The sequence below is a fragment of the Chenopodium album genome, chromosome 9 (genome assembly GCF_948465745.1).
Source record: "Chenopodium album chromosome 9, dcCheAlbu1.1, whole genome shotgun sequence".
In the NCBI taxonomy this organism is placed as follows: Eukaryota; Viridiplantae; Streptophyta; class Magnoliopsida; order Caryophyllales; family Amaranthaceae; genus Chenopodium; species Chenopodium album.
Window position 1 is genome coordinate 57,357,501 of NC_137842.1, and position 15,373 is coordinate 57,372,873.

Consider the following 15,373-nt stretch of genomic DNA (forward strand, 5'->3'; position numbering starts at 1 on the left):
CTGTAATGCCTGTAATTCTGTGATTGGAAAAATTATGAAAAAAATTTCACAGTAGAAAGTACACATTAATACAAAATACAATTACAGTGAAAATCTTATTTTAATAGTTTGTTAATGTACATATATGATCAAAGATTCAAAGTAAATCAAAATATCCAATCACAAAACTAAATGATTATTAGAACAAAAAAAAATCATACATTAAATTAGAAAAATTCATTTCTAATTAGATGAACTAGACATGACCTTATTATAGTTGACTCTAAACCACAATAGCAAGTTATTAATATAGTCATCTATACTTTTTCAGACAAATACAGTAAGGAATCCGCTTTAACTAACATAGTTATTAGGCAAGATTTTCTTACATTAACTTGATAAGTATTGTGTGTATCTTATGTGTGATTCATAATTTATAATCAGGTGATATTTTACTAATTGGAGCAACTTTTGTATACATCTGATGTACAGTAATTTAATGTGTATCGGGAGTCACTTCTATCAAATTTAGGGTTACTTTTATAATTTTTTGGGTAATATTTATCAATAAAGCATAAATACTCCCTCCTTTTTTTTATATGCATCACTTTCTATTTAGGGGTGTTTTTTTATATATGCATCACTTTTATATTTTGTAACTTTATACTATATTTTATTATCTTTCTCTCTTCTCAAATACCCCACTCAAAATATTTTATCATTTCACTCTCTTTCATGGTCCCCACTTATATTATTAAATAAATCATTCTCTCATACTATCTATTTCATGACCCACATTGTACTTTTATCAAAATAAATTAATCATCCACTTACCCCACTTGCACAATATAATATTGAAGCAAATAACTTTCTTAAAAATCCGAGTAAATGCAAGTGATGCATATAAAAAAAACGGAGGGAGTACTTTGTAATTTTTATTTATGTCAGGGTAACTTTTCTTCATATTAGGATAACTTAAAACGAATGTACAATATTTTATTGTACATTCCATTTATTTAAAAGTTTGTCTTACTAGCTGTGGATCTACTTCTAATTGGTTTAGTTGGAGTGAGACCGTCAATCAAGATCCCAAACCCGGATCACATTTTAGTTAGAGAAGAAACACCAGTCGAATCTCATCAATAAGTTATAAACTTATAATGATACCATTTCTAATGAAACATTTCACATAAATTGAAGTAATTCACATAAATTGAGGGACAATATTGTAGAAAAGGCAAACATACATGCGTAAAATTACTTGATCATTTTTTCTTAGAAAAAGCAAGTTATAGATGCATTGAAATTGAAAGGAGAATATGAGATTTTGTGGGTCATAAATCAAAAATATATTTACATACTTATATAATTTCAAAAAAGAAAAGTGCAAAAAAAAAAAAAAAAAAAAAAAAATATTTAAAAAAGAACGTGGTACATCGTGATCACAATCACCATCTTCTAAATGTACATTTCTTAGTCTCACCAACCATTTCCACCATCATCAACTGGTCCACCACTACTCCATCCTTTTCATCAAGGAATTAAAATAATTCCAAGAAATTAAAAATATAAACAATTCTAAATAATCTATTTATATCTAAATAAATAAAATAATCCTGTTTTCAAGGACAAAATTAAACAAAATAAACAGTTTTCGTTTCTCTCTTCTTACATAATTCTTTCATCCTCTCCCATCTTGTGGCGGATGAAGAAAGATTATGAACACAAAAGCACTAATTATTGTTTATATTACCATAATCATTATTGATCATCGGAACGCGACGGCGACCACGGTGACATATCCATAGGATAACTCCCCAAAACCCTTAAGAATGAGGTGAATTCCTGAACCTCAGCTAGGGCATTTTGAGCTCTTGGCTCGGCCATAGACGCCTCAAAGTCAACGTAGAACATGTACTCAAAATGCTTAGCCGTCCCCACATTGGCATCGTCCACGAGCCTAATAGGCCGGTGGCGGTGGGGCCGGCTCTCAATCTTTGTTAGGCTAATGTTCCTAAAGGCAAACGCCGAAAGAACCTTGAATAAGGATGAGGTTCCCTTACCCTCCCCGTTGTCATGGGTTGCAAACACAATACTTGTTTTAAAAGGCCGGTCGGTTCGGGGAATAATCGGCTCCCGGGCTAACATAACAAACCGGGTCACATTTCCAGAGTCATCTTGTATACCATCAGCCAATATCTGTATCATGTGACAAAATTAAATAAATAACATGATTAATAAATAATTTTAGTAGGTCAATTCTGATCAACCAAATTTAATTTGTATTTTTTTTCGAGCGTTTGGTAAGAAAGGTAACATGCGCAATCGGTATCTGTCTATCTGTCATGGCTAAAATGCATCCACTACTATTAGTCGATCTATTTATTCATTGAGGAATTCTTTTAATTTTTATTTCTTTTTTGAATTTTATCAATTAGATGCCAAAATACGTGGGGGCAAGTCTACTTGTTAAATATAGAAAAATTAGTGTCAAATTTTCAACAACTAATTTTTTTTCTTTTAGGAAAATGATTGCCAATTTGCATAAATATGAATAAATAAAACTTGTACATAATAGACTAAGTAGTTGGAGACATAGTCTAACAGTATGGTTGGTCAATTATGATACAACGTAGATGACGAAAGGTATTCCCTAAAATTCTTTTTACCTCTAATCAAAATAAAGTCTATTTTAACTAGTAAACGTGCTAGAGTGATGCACGAGCATTAACGAAATTACCCAAAACTTCGTAAATTTTCCAAAATGTCGTAAAGTTTGGAATTGATGACAAAATCACACGTAATTCTTTATTAAATCATTCTGTGTTTATTAAACAAAAACATCTAGAATTGCTTGTCAATTTTTAAGTACGGAGTAAGTTTTTATTGATTCTTATTTGAACTAATCTAAACTTAATGATCATAATAAGTTTATTAACTTCAACCATTATAAACTTTTTCCTTTTACGTACGGAGTAAGTGAAAAGAACAAGTTGATGTGTTACAATTAAGGCAATAATAGAACAAAAGCAAAACACATGGTTCACCTTCACCCACAAGTACAAAATTCTATGGTAGTTGGCTCCCTTACCACACATGACTAATTTCATTTTAATTCCCTAAGTAAATTAATCATAACAACATGCTATTAACCTTTGACAATTAATCAATAATAATCTTGTTTAAAACATCATACTCCTACCTAAATTCTTATTATTTGATAATGATAGTCCTTTCACTACGCTAACAAGCTAACATTTACATTCATAATTTCAATTATTCAACCTTAGGCACTCAATTATTCAACAACTTACTCCATTTTCATTAAAATATAATTGAATAAACAATGTTTAAAGTCAAAGCGTGTCAACTAATAAAATAACGGAAAGATAGGGGTAACTCGACAATACCTGCAAGCCGTAAAGATCGGCAGCGCGTGCGGAGGCGATAGCGGCGGTATCCCTCAAACTCTGAGTAGCAACATACTCAGCAGCACCAGCAGTATCATCAACAGCTTCTCTAGTAACATTCAACCCTAACTTAGTCAACGTATGTTCACACTGAGCAAGCGCTTGAGGGTGCGAAATAACGCGCGTGAGATACTCCTTCCGAACCCCAGGCAACGCCAACAAGCAATGGTGCACCGGAAGCTGAACCTCGCCAACAATATGCAACCGATGCCGGAGCAAAAGATCGTAATTCCGATGAATCGAACCACCGAGAGAGTTCTCCACCGGAAGAACAGCACGATCGGCGATCCAAAGCTCGACCGCTTGAAACGCGACCTCGAATTGATCGCAAGGGATGGCTTCGCAACCAGGGTAGGCTTTTCCGGCGGCGGCTTCAGAGTACGCGCCGGGAACGCCTTGGTAAGCGACGCGAAGAGTGGAGCCGTGCATTGGAGCAGGGGAGAAGTCGGTGGAGAGAGAAAGTGGTTTCGGGAGGTTGTTGGTGGTTGTTGCGGCGGCGGTTGAGACAATTGGGAGGAGATTTAGGGTTTTGTGGCCGTTTACGGTGGTGATTTCGTCGGGTTTTTCGCCGGCGCCGCCGTCTCCGGCGGCCGGATTTTGTTGGGAGGAGAGGACTTTAGAAGCGAGTATTGCACATGAGCTTTGCCAGTCGGCACGTGTGCCGGAAACGGCGCCGTTTCGACCGAAGGCCGAGCATCGGATAGTGAGTTGACTCGGGTGGAAACTGAGTCGGGTTGTTGTAGTGGTGGGTTGACGAGTTCGGAGTGGGTTTGGTGTACCGGTGGTGGTTGGTGACGGAGATAGCGCCTGCATTTTCGCCGATTTTGTTTGATTTCGATTTTGTTGTAATGAAAATGAGTATAATAACAGTGCTAAAAATACTAAAAATGTAAAGATAATGTAATGTGCAGTTTATATTTCGTATAATGAATATTTTTTTTTATAAATATTTATAAGGTTTATAAAAAAAAGCTTGAAGTTCTGTAAAAAAGGAACTGCAAGCTGAGGGTAAAGGAAGAAGGGAAGGGGTTTATATATAAAAGAGGAGAGAGAAAAAAGAGGGTGGATTGGTGAATGTGTGCGTGTAATGTGGTGGTTCGGTCAATCTCACACCTACCACCCTCTATTTTTTTTTTTTTTAAATAAAAAAAATACTTGTATTATTTCTGCCTTGTAGGAAATTTTCCTTAAGTAGGACCAACTTTTTTCCCAAAGTAAAATAAACAAAAAGTATGGTACATTTGTGCATCTACCTAGATTATGAACAAAAAATATCTGTGTGGCAATGTGGTAAATTTGGTAATTGAACAAAAGTAAATACAAGGACTTGTACTAGAAAAAGTAAATTTTACAAATATACGGAGTATTACAGAGTTTATATATTAGTAGGAATTTATAAGACCGGGATCTTCTTCCTAAAAAAAAAAACCGGGATCATTCTCCAATAACATGAATAATGTCGACTGGGAGGGTGGGGATTTCCTTACCTTCTCCCCCTCACTCAAGGTGTCTTGTTTGCTAATAATGATCTAGTTGATTTATGAATGGGAGGTTCTGTTCTTTGTTAAATATATATGTTGATCAAAATATAGCCATGTGAAATCTTGTCAAATTCGTCTCAATTTATACATTCGTAATTGTGTACTTTTATAATTCTTTACTTATATAACTTGAGATGTATAAAATTATACATTGACAAGTGTAAAAGGCAAAGTATATATATTACAATAAAAGTGGGCGAAAAAAGTATTTTTTCATCATTGATGAATAAGGAAATGCGAGTACTTTTTTTTACCAATATGAAAAGAGTTTAGCCAAAAATAACACATCGCCTCTAATAATTATGACCTGGGTCTTTATGGAAAAAGAGAGGACATGCATGACATTATAATTTACAGATAAGGGTGTAATTGTCCAAAATTATATGACAAAAGCGAAACATTTACAAATGAGCACAATTTTTTGGGATAACTATTAAAAAGAAATACGGGCACAACTATGTGGGATAGAGGGCATAACTAAAATTTGATTGGAACCAACGGTAAGATATTATTTCAACTAATTTATAGATATCTTAAGTTCGGGTATTGAGAATGTTATGTCACGTTTTAGGAGAATTTTCTCTCATGTAACTATGTAAAACTTGTCTAACTCGAATTTAATTAAACAAGTTTGAATATAGGTCGCAAATGAACAAAATTCAGTGTTGTTATGTAAAGTAAAGGCCTTTATAGAATTATGGTTCACCTTAATTTCCCCTTTATTTCAAGAAAACTAAGTTTAGATAATTTCATATCATATCAATTAATTCAAGAAGCATAAGCTCTAATAAGGGTTAAGGACTACTAAATTCTATTAATTAATACTAATATAAATATCGTTCATTATTCTTTGCATGGGTATTTTGATAAAAAAAAAAATTCTCTATTAAAGTCGCAAAAATTAGGTTTCAATTTGAAGTAGGTTTCAAATTTTTGCCCGTGATCCTTGTCTTATGTATGTGTTCAAAATAGTTTGTATTCTTCATGTAATTAACAAATTAAAAGTCTTACCTTAGGAATTTTACAAAATATCTAGACAACTACTTAATTTTCAAAATCTTCTTTCTTTTTTTTTTTTTTTTTTTTTTTTTTTTGAAGAAAATTACAAACATTAGATGTATTAATCTTGCTAGTCGCTTCAACATGAGAGTAGCTTAGCCTTGTTTAGGTTGTTACCTTGAGATACATGTTATTCCATCCTCAAAAAAAAAAAAAAAAAAAAAAAAATAATAATAATAATAATAATAATAATAATAATAATAATTAAGAAGACTACAAAAATATTGTTCAATCTAGCTACACAAAACAATTGAATGAAGAGTATTACACAATGAAAATATGATTTCTTATTATATTAATCCGAATGACACATACTAATTCAAAGTAACTTGGAAGCCTTATTGTCCTAGATATGTCCATCGATCCTTGCTTCTTCCCTCTAGCATCACTTCAAAGATTGATTTGAAGCATTGAATTTTTTTTATTTTATTTATTTATTTATTTTTTTTTGACAGGAAACATTAAATTTTTTTTCCGTAGACAATACTAGGATAAAAGTAGTGATCTCCCTATTATTTTTTATACACCACATTGCTTCTTTAATGATTTATATATATATATATATATATATATATATATATATATATATATATATATATATATATATATATATATATATATATATGAGAGAGAGAGAGAGGTGCAGTGTGTATTGATGAGCAAAAAAAAAAAAACCTTGGTGTCTTTTACATTCTGTACCCGAGTGTATATAACAATTTTCAAATCCGTTCATGTAACCACAATTGGTGATACATTAAGATGATGGTTGAAGCCCAAGACTATATTATATACTTTATCACATACACACAAATATGCTACCCGACTAGCTCATGGCCTAGCATCGCCTTAAAAATATAAGGAAAATGATAAACAATGTATAAGAAGCTTGAAATGGCTATGTATAAGAAGCTTAAAATGGAAAGATTGAAGAAAGATTAACATTAATTAGTTAATTACATAGCCCTCAGGGCTACATATATTATTACCCAAAATATAATTGTTGGATTTAGATAATTAATATCCCTCCAAAGCAACAACTTCTCCAAAAGCTATAAATTTTTCTCTGATAATCCTTCAAATAATAGCCTAGCAGGAGTTTAATTAATTTGTGATACCTTCTTAAATAAAAGAAATATCAATCCTCCTAACAAATGCGTTTTTTTTTTGTCAATTGTGTGTACCTAATAAAGACGACGGACCACTTATTCCTTAATTGCTAAACGACTATGTTAGAGATATTTTTCTGTAGATATCATTTAACAGACTAGCTAGAAAAATTTGGAACTAAGCTCTAATTGAATCATGGCTTGATATAACTATCTAGTTTTCAATAGATTATTACAAGCTTTTAATATTATTAATGCTTCTATTAAGAAATTTACGTATGTTCCTAAATTTTGGAGCAAAAAGTCCACAAGGCACGCAAAATTATTGTACATTCAATGAGTATGCATGAGTGGCATTATTAAACGTAGGTTTATCCTCTCCTTTCATTGGCTTTTCTTTTTAATCGTATGCACCACCCTTTCTCTATTCCCACCTCCCAACTACAACATTGTAGCACATAAAACTACTCCCAAATTATATACTACATCCGTTTCATATTATTTGTAACGATTAGACATTTTTTCTCTGTAATTTATGTCAAATCGTTGCAAATAATATAAAACAGAGATAATATACTCAAGTTTTATGGTTCAATTCATCACAGTTCAGCTTCTTTAATGGTTCAATAATCAATATGTCACATTTCATCAACAACTTGTTTTATGCTCACCATTTACATGGTCATTTACTTATTAGCAGGGCTTGTGATAGGCCCACAACATTTTTTATTCCATAAGTTATTGTTTTTCACCATGACAAAATCTAATACTACCTCCCACTTTTTTAGGTTGCAGCTTTGGAATATTTTATATATCACAAATAATACTCCAAAGTTGTAATTAAAAAAAAAAATTGGAGGTAGTATTAGAATAACAAAGGCATAAAAAAACAACTCATTTAAGGTGACAAATTATTGTTCATTTGCATAAAAAAAATAAAGTAATTATTAGTCATCAACGTAAACGGTGCATGGTGTGGTGGTCAACCACATGGTAGATCAATTGCATCATTATCGATATATGTTCATTCTCTCTTCAACTGATCTACTGAGAAATTCGACACATTTACGTATTGTAGAGCAAAACCAAATAGTAGACTGGATTACTATTGTCATATGTACGTGCTACATAAATTACAATAATTGTATAATAATTCTATTATATGTTATTTCAAAGACATAAAAAGTACAATTATCCTCCATCTCCTAATGTCTTTTTTACTATTCTTACCATAGAAATGTAAAATGTTTCATACCCAATAACCAAACCATAAAAAGTCCAATAATTTTAATATCAAATTAAACAATTTGGAGTATTATAGAACAATAGAGAATGCTAAGTTGTAGAGATTAAAGATCATATATATTTTAGCAAAGTAGTAATAATTTAAGGAAAGTGGTACAGAGTAGTTAATTGTATTATTATTATTATTATTATTATTACTCACATTTTTTTTAAGAAGTATTATTGTTATTATTATTATTATTATTATTATTATTATTATTATTATTATTATTATTATTATTATTTAATTTCATTATGAATATAAACGTGGTGTTGTGGACCTAGCATCTAGTGGAGTTAATGTTATGATGCATGAAATTAAAATTATTATATTGATATTCGAGTGGGTGAGTAGCGCCTGCGTAAACAAAATGGCCCTACAAATTTGAAAGTATATGGAAAGTTATATATATTTAATTGGTATAATAGTGTAAAGTATAAATATTTAGGGTCAAGACTCAAGAGCTACATTAATTTGACTCTTGAGAGTCATGTACTTTAGGTCGCCCGCCAATATTATATATGTTGGCCGATTGTGGCTTTAGTTAAGTACTGCGAACTTGCTTAGTTTTTTTCAATTGAACTTCTGCTTATCACTCAAGAATTAGTCAACAATAATTACTAGTAATTGTTGACCAATATCACCATATTAAACTCATGCCAAAATAGAATTATTTTCGCCGCATGAGTTTAATAAGGCGATGTATAAATATAAATAATCACTAGCAAGAATTTGTATTAGGCAACTGAAACACTCTAGGTCTAGGCGATTATTATTATAAACTTTTGTTGCTGATACAAGTTATACTTGAAGATGGGAGTCAAAGTGATGTATATATGTCCGAATCATGAAGTTCTCTCTTTAAATACTTTGTACATGATTAGTTATATAAGTTTAATTGATAGAATTTATTCTATTTGGGGTAATACTTTATACAAAATAGTATGATTAAACAAAAAACAGGGTGAATTGGTTTTGATGTAGGAAAAATTGGATTCAATTGAAATTGGTGTTGAATACTCCGTATTGATTAGTGGAATTATTTGAAGGTAGTGCAAGCAAAAAATATGTGAAAAGAACTTGACTTGACTTTATTGAATGCCATGCATGAAACCGACATTGAATTGCGCTGATTAAGAGTCATGGGTTCCATATAAATTCTTATTTAATTTTTTAAAATTTCTTATCAGAAAAATAAATAAATAAATTTTGTACAACCATGCAATTCCTTCTCAATAATTAATAACATGAAGTTTTTTGTCACATGTCAAAAAATATTCTAATTTTGTACTTTTTTTTTTAATAGTTCTAATTTTGTACTTATATGTGTAATTACTGTAAATATTTCAAATCATTAATATTTAATTGTATGAATTTTTTTTTTTGACATGAGATTTTTTTTAAAAAAAATTTAGACATGGGCTTTAAAAAAACCTAGTTTTTATTAAAGGACGTAAAACTACTACGGAGTAGTAATTTAAAATTTTAAATGTGAAGTATTATTGTTGCAACAAATTCTCTTAAAAAATCAAGCAAACATAAAAACATAATACAAACTTTAAATAAATCGAATGTACAATAATATATTGTACGTCCGTTATAAAGTTACCTTAAATAAGTAAAAGTTACCCTAATATGAATAAAAGTTACACTGACATAAATTAGAAAGTATTTATGCTTTATTGATAAACGTTACCCAAAAAATTGTACAAAGTAACCCTAAATTATTTGATAAAAGTGATTCCCGATATACAGTAAATTACTGTATACCAGATTTATACAAAAGTTACTATACATTAATATAAATTATATACCACTTGGAAAAAAAAAAATCAATTTCTTCATTTTTTATGGGAAAAATAGTAGTAGTAAATTTAGAAAATATAACGTATACTTGTTAATTTAATTATAAAAAAAAGGAAAATTCTCAAGGATGAACCCTAACTTTTGCTACGCACACATGGCGACCCTCTTAAAAATCAATTATACAAAATGACCTTATTTAAGAATTGTATCCCATTTATAACCTTATTTTTCATTAAATAGCAGTTAATTAAGGTTCACCAAAATAAAAATTAAATAGTTAATTAAAACTAACTATGGTTAGATTAATTAATTTTTTTTTTTTTAAAAAAAAACTAAAAAAATTAAACCTACCACCAAACAAGCCACCCTGAGAATCTTATCTTCAGAATGACTCAAGTGCCTCAGTTTCACCACCATCTAGGCACACCTATTGATTTTATAGGGAAGAAGAGAGATCATTTCCAATGTCTTATAGATAAGATTATGGGTCGAATAAATGATCTAAATACGTTCAGGCTTACTCAATCCCAAAAGTTAATTTTTATTAACTCTATTCTGGTAGCTATGGCTTAATTCTCATGTTCTTTCTTGCTTTGAGCTTCCGATGTCAGTTTCGAATAGAATCGATTCGTTACTAGAACGGTTTTTTTGGTCCCACTCGGCAGATAAAGGAATGCACTGGGTCAACAGGGGAAGGTTACATTTGCCTCGAGGCCTGGGTGGTCTAGGAATTCGATGTATCTCAACATTGAATAAAGCTTTTCTTATGAAGCAAGTATGGAGATTTGTGAAGCACCCGCAACTTCTGGTTTCAAGGGTCTTTGGTGCTCGTACTAAATTCCTTACAAACCGACCCCTATCTTCGCACAGATTCATAGGCCGCAATTCTTACGGCCTTCGTGGTCTTATTAGAGCAGATACCTTACTCTCTACGGGTTGTTCCTGGAAAGTAGGCAACGGATATGCTATTCTCGCTGGTTCTTCCAAATAGGCTAACGGTACCATTCTAGATTTCAAACCAGGAATTCCGCTTCATGTGTCAAAGGATTGGACGGTTAATTATTTCTCTAATCCTCAAACTGAATCTTGGGATGCTGTTAAGGTCAGGTCCTGCTTCCAACCAGATTCTGCGACTACAATACTTGCTATGGAACCTCCGGCGGTAACAGAACAAGATTTCCAATACTGGTCTCGTACTCCTTCAGGGACTTATTCGGTTAAAACTGGATATGCAATGTTACAGCAACAACTTTCATCCATGACGACTGCTCAGCACTTTGATAACTTCTGGAAAATTCTGTGGTCCCTTCATATACAACCAAAATGGAAATTGTTTTTATGGAAACTTCTTCAGAATGCTCTTGCAGTGAAGACGGAGCTTCACCGTAGAGGAGTCCCCGTAGCTGATATTCACTGCGATTTATGCATAACAGAGCCGGAGGATTTCTTTCACCTATTTAGAAATTGCATTATCGCAAGAATAGCATGAAGGGGTGGAAGCCTTGGCATCCACTCACAACACAATGGAGACCTTTCTCTTATAGATTGGATCCAATATTATATCCGACTTTTCATTAGTCGGGATGGGACTTCAAGTCCCCGCATTACTACCTTTATTGGTACTCTTTGGAGTCTTTGGTTATTTCGGAATAACAGGGTTTTCTGTTCAGAAACCTCATCTCCTCAGCCAATCCTTTTGCAAGTTCTGGAAGTACTTCGATCATATACTCGCTTTATACAGGGTGATCCTACTATTAAACCTTTCCGCGCTCCTTGCTTAACGTCTACCTGCACAATATCGCCGGGTTTTTATGCAGCACAGCTTGGGGAATTTGCTGCTACATCGGACATGAGTACAATTCAAATAGATGGTTCGTGGTTTGCAGATTCAAATATAGCAAGGATGGGTTGGTGCATGGATAATCGAGACGTGACGGATCAGAGGATTAGAGGCGGTAGTAATTTTGGGTTTTGTACTACAGCGTTACACTCGGAGGCTGTAGCTTGTTTGTATGGTCTTCGTTGGGCTAGGAGAGTAGATATACAGTCAGTTACCATTTTTACAGATTCTTATAATCTTGTTACTCTCCTTAGAGGGGATGGTTAGGGTGACATTCACTTACTTTGGATCATACGCAAAATCAAACTACTAGGAAAATCTTTCAGACACTGCAACCTTCATAAGGCGGATAGAAGGCGGGTTCACCGAGCTCACCAAATAGCGGCTGAAGCAGCGACACTTTAAATTTGCTTTTCTACTGACATGTAATGTGTTTTTATCCTTTTTCAAAAAAAAAAAAAAAAAAAAAAAAAAAAAAAAAAAAAAAAAAAAAAAAAAAAAAACAAGCCACCCTCACCTCCACCAACCCAACCACCATCTCCCTTTCCAGTGACGCTACTCCACCTCGACCACCGCCCAATAGCCAGATCCCCCACCAGACCAAGAACCACACCGCCACCAGACCAAGACCTTGACCGACCCATACCACTACTCCTCCTTTCACCACAACCCACGAACCTCCTTCCGTCTCTCCTCTGACCTCTCCTACGCCTAGATCTAAACTCAACCCGAAAATTGCTCCGATCCTCCTCTAATTTTAACCCATGACCCTGCCTTTCTCTCTCTCTCTTTCTCTCTCTCTCTCTCTCTCCCTTCAGCTCCGCTCAGACCCAAACTCGAACACTGAACACCTCACTCCTTCTCTCTACTCTAACGACCTAGCCCTTTGTCGTGGTGCCGGTGTTTCGGATGAGGTGAGGTGGTAGATTTAGGGTTTCGGTGAAGGTGGTGGTAGAGGTGGTGTTGTGGGTAAATGGTTGGTGGTGGTTAATTTTTTTAAAATGTTTTTTTTTTTTTAAAAAAATAATAATAAATCAACGATAGTTAGTTTTAATCAACAATTTAATGAAATAAGGCTATAAGTGGGATAAATTTCTTAACTAAGGTTATTTTGTATAATTGGTTTGGAAAAATTGATGGAAATAATCCCATCTTTGTTCCGCTCAAAATAATCCATACTTTGGATTAACTAGATATAATCCCAACTTGCACTAAATCCGCTCAAATTAGTATGTAACTTGTTAGCTATGGATGGTAACTTGTATGATAGGTTAATCAGATACATGTTTAATGATGATTGATTCTAATTCCAATAATCAAAATTTTAATATATTTTTATTAGTACATTATATGATTTTGGATTTTAGCTTCTAGATTTTGTTCACCGCTACATACCACGACCACACACCACCAGCCCCTCCATAAAAGCACCACAACCCTATTGCCTCTGCCATAAACACACCACGTCACCACCACACCACTGCAAACGGGATGCGCATCGAACCCCTCTCCATACCCACACCACGTCACCACCACACCTCTATGAGATGCCAAGATTCTTCCACTAGTAGAATAAATGTGATGGGAAGCCATAATAGGCAAGCGATTTACAAAATCCGCTTCCCATTTAATTAATAAAAAAAAAAAAAGGGAAGTGAAATGGCAAGCGGTTTTGGCGCGAACCGCTTGCCTTTTAACTAATGGCCAGCGGTTTGGCCTTGAACCGCTTACCATTAGTTAAATTGGCAAGCGGTTCAAGGCCGAACCGCTTGCCATTATAAAAAAAAAAACCGGGATTACAATTCACAAACCCTCACTTCTCAGTTTGCTCTCTCTCCTCTCATTCACTCCAAACCCTAATCCCTCACTTCTCAGTTCGCTCTCTTTCCTCTCATTCACTCCCTCACTTCTCTCTCCTCTCACACCTCCATTGTCACGCCATCTTCTCATCTCTCCTTTCTCCATCTCCTTCTCTTTCTCTCTCATCTCTTTCTTTCCTTTCTCAGTGAAATCCGGTGGTAGTCCGGTGGGTTTTCGACCCAATTTGAGCATGGATTTTCGACCCAATTCGAGCTTGGATTTTCGAACCATTCGTGTGGGTTAAACGGTGGTAGTCCGGTGGTGGTGCGTGTGGGTTTTTATGGTCGAATTCGTCAATAAAAACTCTAGATCTAGAGTTTTTATGGTCGAATTTGACCCATTAAACCCAAATTTAAAGCCAATTTCGATTTTTTTGTTGGTATTCAAGGTATTTCCTTTTTTTATCTTTTTTTTTTAATTTTATTGTGATGGGTGGTTGAATTGGTTTGTTTAGGTCGATTTGTTGTTGGTGGGGGTCGTGGTGGACGGTGGACGGTGGTGTTGGCAGGTGTTCTCGTGTTGGTGGGGGTTGTTGTGGGTGGACGGGTGATGGTGGGTTGTGGTGCTGGCCGCTTTTCTGGTGTTGGTGGGGGTCGTGGTGGATGGTGGTGTTGGCAAGTGTTCTCGTGTTGGTGGGGGTTGTTGTGGGTGGACGGGTGATGGTGGGTTGTGGTGCTGGCCGCTTTTCTGGTGTTGGTGGGGGTCGTGGTGGATGGTGGTGTTGGCAAGTGTTCTCGTGTTGGTGGGGGTTGTTGTGGGTGGACGGGTGATGGTGGGTTGTGGTGCTGGCCGCTTTTCTGGAGTTGGTGGGGGTCGTGGTGCTGGTGGTGGTGGCTGGTGGTGTAGGGTGGTGGCTAGTGGTGTGGTGGCTGGCGGCTGGTGGTGTGGAGTGGTTAATTTATTGTTGAAAATCAGAAATTGTAATTTTTTTTTGTTAATTTTTTGTTTTGCTGTTTAAAATCAGAAATTGTAATATTACAACAATTAATTAATAAAAATATTAATGTTTATATATATATTTTGATTATGTATCAATTTAAGTGAAAAAAACCAAAAAAATTTATTTTTTTATTTTTTATTTTTAATACCCCAAATGGGCAGCGGTTTGGCGCCAAAGCCGCTGCCCTTTCACTACAATTGGCAAGCGGTTCTGAACCGCTTGCCATTTTAAAGACCAATTGGCAAGCCCCCTAAAGGCATGCGGTTCAGAACCACTTCCCATTAGGGGGTTTGAACCGCTTGCCATTACTTATTTTCTACTAGTGTTCAGAATCTTTTATCCATCTTTTCAGAGATTGCTATTCTCCATCATCCAATGGAAAATGATTTTCCAGAGATTAAAGCCACCTCCATCTTTTAACTACAATATTTTCATGAACAATTCTTGGAATACTAGTTTGAAATTCAACTTCACTCATACTCCTAAA

General features: G+C 34.1%; 1 protein-coding gene across 1 annotated transcript; it reads right to left on the reverse strand.

The window, feature by feature from the left end:
• Positions 1-1,375: 1,375 nt before the first annotated feature.
• LOC145558605 (arogenate dehydratase 1-like) lies at positions 1,376-4,459 on the reverse strand. The gene is made up of 2 exons (XM_081619894.1): positions 3,390-4,459; positions 1,376-2,178 (listed from the first exon to the last, which is right to left on the reverse strand). The coding sequence occupies exons 1-2, from the start codon at positions 4,260-4,262 to the stop codon at positions 1,741-1,743; spliced, it is 1,311 nt and encodes a 436-aa protein (XP_081476020.1). The 5' UTR covers positions 4,263-4,459; the 3' UTR covers positions 1,376-1,740.
• Positions 4,460-15,373: the final 10,914 nt, after the last annotated feature.

Bases quoted from the DNA above. Each gene is read 5' to 3' on its own strand.
- LOC145558605 (XM_081619894.1), bottom strand. From the start codon at position 4,262: ATGCAGGCGCTATCTCCGTCACCAACCACCACCGGTACACCAAACCCA. The intron at 2,179-3,389 runs GTATTGTCGAGT...CACATGATACAG, and splicing joins CCGATCTTTACGGCTTGCAG to ATATTGGCTGATGGTATACA.